A 2,948-nucleotide genomic window follows, 5' to 3' on the forward strand; every position below is an offset into this window, starting at 1 on the left:
CTGGCCACGGACTTGGCCTAGGCCCCCCCGCCCCCCCCGCCTCCCCCACCTCTGCCGACGGCCTTGATGCCGGTTCCTGCTGCCGTGGCCTTGCCCCAACTACCGATAACGCTGATGTCGACACTGTTGCTGTCGCCGCCTGTGGAAGTTGAAGTCCCTGCTGTGAAGGAGCCGTGTCACGCGGTGCCGAAGGAGGCTTTGGAGCTGGGCGTCAAGCCTGACGCGATCCCGCGTGGTTCGGAAGAACGTGTAGCTCAAAACACGCCCGAGCAGACGGAAATAACTCCGCAGAAGGAAGATTCCCATATTGGGAAAGAGGATGAGGTTTCCGACGGCTCGAAGGGTGCTCCCCTCTGCTCCCGGAGACAGGGCTCCAAAAGGAAGTTCTCCCAGTCCGATGGCACGTTGCTGGGCTCTGAGTCCGACGAAGATTCAGTGAGGACCTCCTCCAGCCAACGGTCGCACGAGCTGAAGATCTCCAGTACAGAAAAGGAGAGAGACTCCAGACGAAGCTCCGCATCCCACAGAGGTGATGACCTGGGGAAGTCCTCCTCGCGCTCTAAGTCAGACAGGGATGAGAAGTACTCGAGCTATTCAAAATCGGAGAGAGATTCGCGGTATTCGTCCTCCCGCTCTCGATCGGACAGAGAGAGGAGGAGAAGCCGGTCTCACTCCCGTTCCCGATCCGATCGGAGCTCCCGAACCAGCTCTTCCTACTCGAGGTCGGAGCGCTCGCATTACTACGAGTCCGACCGCAGATACCACCGGAGCTCTCCGTACAGGGAAAGGTCACGATACTCTCGTTCGTACGCGGACAGCAGGGCACGAGAGAGCTCGGACTCGGAAGATGAGTACAGGAGGACGCATTCCAGATCGAGCGACTCAAGGCGTACGTCATCCCACTCCTCCTCCTCCTACAGAGATTCAAGGACTTCTTACTCCAAGTCGGACAGGGACAGCAAAGCCGAGTCATCTCATGCCGACGTGGAGAGGAGAGGAAGGTCGTCCTCGAAAGCAGATAGAGATTCAAAAAGGACTTCAGAAAGTGAAGTAACCAAAAGGTGCTCTCCCCTTGACGAACTGGGCTATCGGAAGGGGACATCCCATTCTAAGCCCGACAGTAATGTGAATTCCTCCCGTTATAAGTCCACCCCTTCAAAGACCCCCACACCAAAGCCCGATAAATTTAAGAGTTCTTTCTGTTGTACAGAATCGAGCGAAGAAATAAAGCAGCAGTCTAATTCTCTAGATTTAGAGACCTCTTGTCTAAAAAGTGAGACCAGGGTGTCTGTTGCGAAAAAATCGGAAAGGGAAAAGACACTTTCACCATTGAATCAGTTAAACGATTCGCCCGCTTTTAAAAAGGTAGACGAATTGAAAGCGGGTTTTGCTAACTCAAAGGCCGACGAACTTACAGGAAACGAATGCCATGACAGTGTTAAGGAACCAGAGACTTTATTAAAGATGAAGCACGATCAGTTAAGAACGTGTTTCCCCACGGAGTCGAGTGTAAACGGGTCCCCGGAGGGTAGCGCTGCTGGTTTGGCCACTTCCAGTGCCTCCAGACCAGAGGACGTTGCCGCATCTTCTGACGATGGCCTGTGTCGATCGGAAGTGTTGCCTGTTGTGAAGAGTCCGTCGTATCTGTTGCCATCTAATGGGTTGGAGAGCACTTACGCATCTCAAGAGCAAGAGCTGGATGATTCCCGGGTCCAGTCCAGCGAGTGCAGCAGTCTCTTTCAGCAAGCGGAGGCTCCGGTCCCGCAGCAGCAAGGGGAAGCCACCCCTTTGCCCGTTGTGAATGCAGATCCCACTAAAGCTGTGCTGAAGACGGTGGACGATGAGGCAAATCCCTGCGACAGAACCAAAGAACCAGTTTTTTGCTACCTTTCAGACGATGCCCCCCCTGCTCTGTATCATTCGGAAGTTGAAATTGAAGCAGAACCAGCAGATTTTAAAGTGACGTCCGAGACTTTTCTGGATGTGCAGGTAGAGCCGCAGACTGTTACATGCGAGTACGAGAGCACGGAGGATCTCCACTACAGGTCTGCCTGGGACGAGGAGCGTGGTCACCCTGCCCATAAAATCAGCTTGGCAGCAGAGAGCTCAAGCCAGGATCCCCCCCAGCATGGCTGTTCCATGAGTGTTTCTTCCAAGTGGGATGTGCCACCCCCGGATGGGTACCAGGAAGCTGACGAGATGCTCCAAGTGGATACTCAGCACGTTGATGTCAGTTTGACAAAAAGCAAAACGTTGTTCCAAGATGAACATTCGTACTATTCGGAAGCACCGCCAGAGCTCCGCAGCAGCGAGGTCGTGGAAGGAAGTGCTGTTTCCACTGAGGGAGTCGGGCTGGATGATTTGAGAGTTCAATCTCCCAACGTATTGGCTGAGAAGGACAAAGGAGACGAGCCCTTGGTGGCCTCAGCTTTTCCAGATGCCTCGTTTCCCTCTTGCGACATTGTCACTGCAGAAGAAATGGAGACGGTAACTCAAGCCCCAACTTGTGACAGCAGCGGCCACGTTCCTGCTGGTCACGACGATTACTCCGACACAGGGGAGAGCGACAGCGAGGGGGGCAGTGACGACAGCGACATGGAGGAGGACTCGGATTCTGACGATGGCGTGCCACGGAAACGGCTGCAGTCGGTTGTGGTGGTCCCGAAGAACTCGACCATCGTGATGGAGGAGAGCAGCCCTGGCTCCTCACGGAGCAGCCAGGGCAACAGGCGCTTCTCCGACCACTGGGACGAGGAGCGACCCGAGCCCAGTAGACCTTACTACGAAGAGAGATTGGACAATATGGCAAGTAAAGGCGGCCCGCAGGTGGAGAGCAGATGTTCTCCTAGAGGGATGGAGAAGAGTCCAGCAACTTCCACTGAGCTTAGCAGGAAGGAGACAGAGGAGCTGCGGACAGGTCCGTGCCAGCCGAAGGGCGACGGCGTAGA

General features: G+C 55.1%; 1 protein-coding gene across 1 annotated transcript in view; it reads left to right on the forward strand.

The window, feature by feature from the left end:
* SETD2 (SET domain containing 2) overlaps positions 1–2,948 on the forward strand; it is a gene marked incomplete at its 5' end in the record, with an annotated part of 7,349 nt that overhangs the window by 576 nt on the left and 3,825 nt on the right. The window contains one exon of the mRNA XM_010136746.1: positions 22–2,943. Coding sequence (XP_010135048.1) covers positions 22–2,943 — 2,922 coding nt within the window. The remainder of the gene's footprint in view (positions 1–21; positions 2,944–2,948) is intronic.

The sequence above is a fragment of the Buceros rhinoceros genome, unplaced genomic scaffold, assembly GCF_000710305.1.
Source record: "Buceros rhinoceros silvestris isolate BGI_N320 unplaced genomic scaffold, ASM71030v1 scaffold11555, whole genome shotgun sequence".
Lineage (NCBI taxonomy): Eukaryota > Metazoa > Chordata > Aves > Bucerotiformes > Bucerotidae > Buceros > Buceros rhinoceros.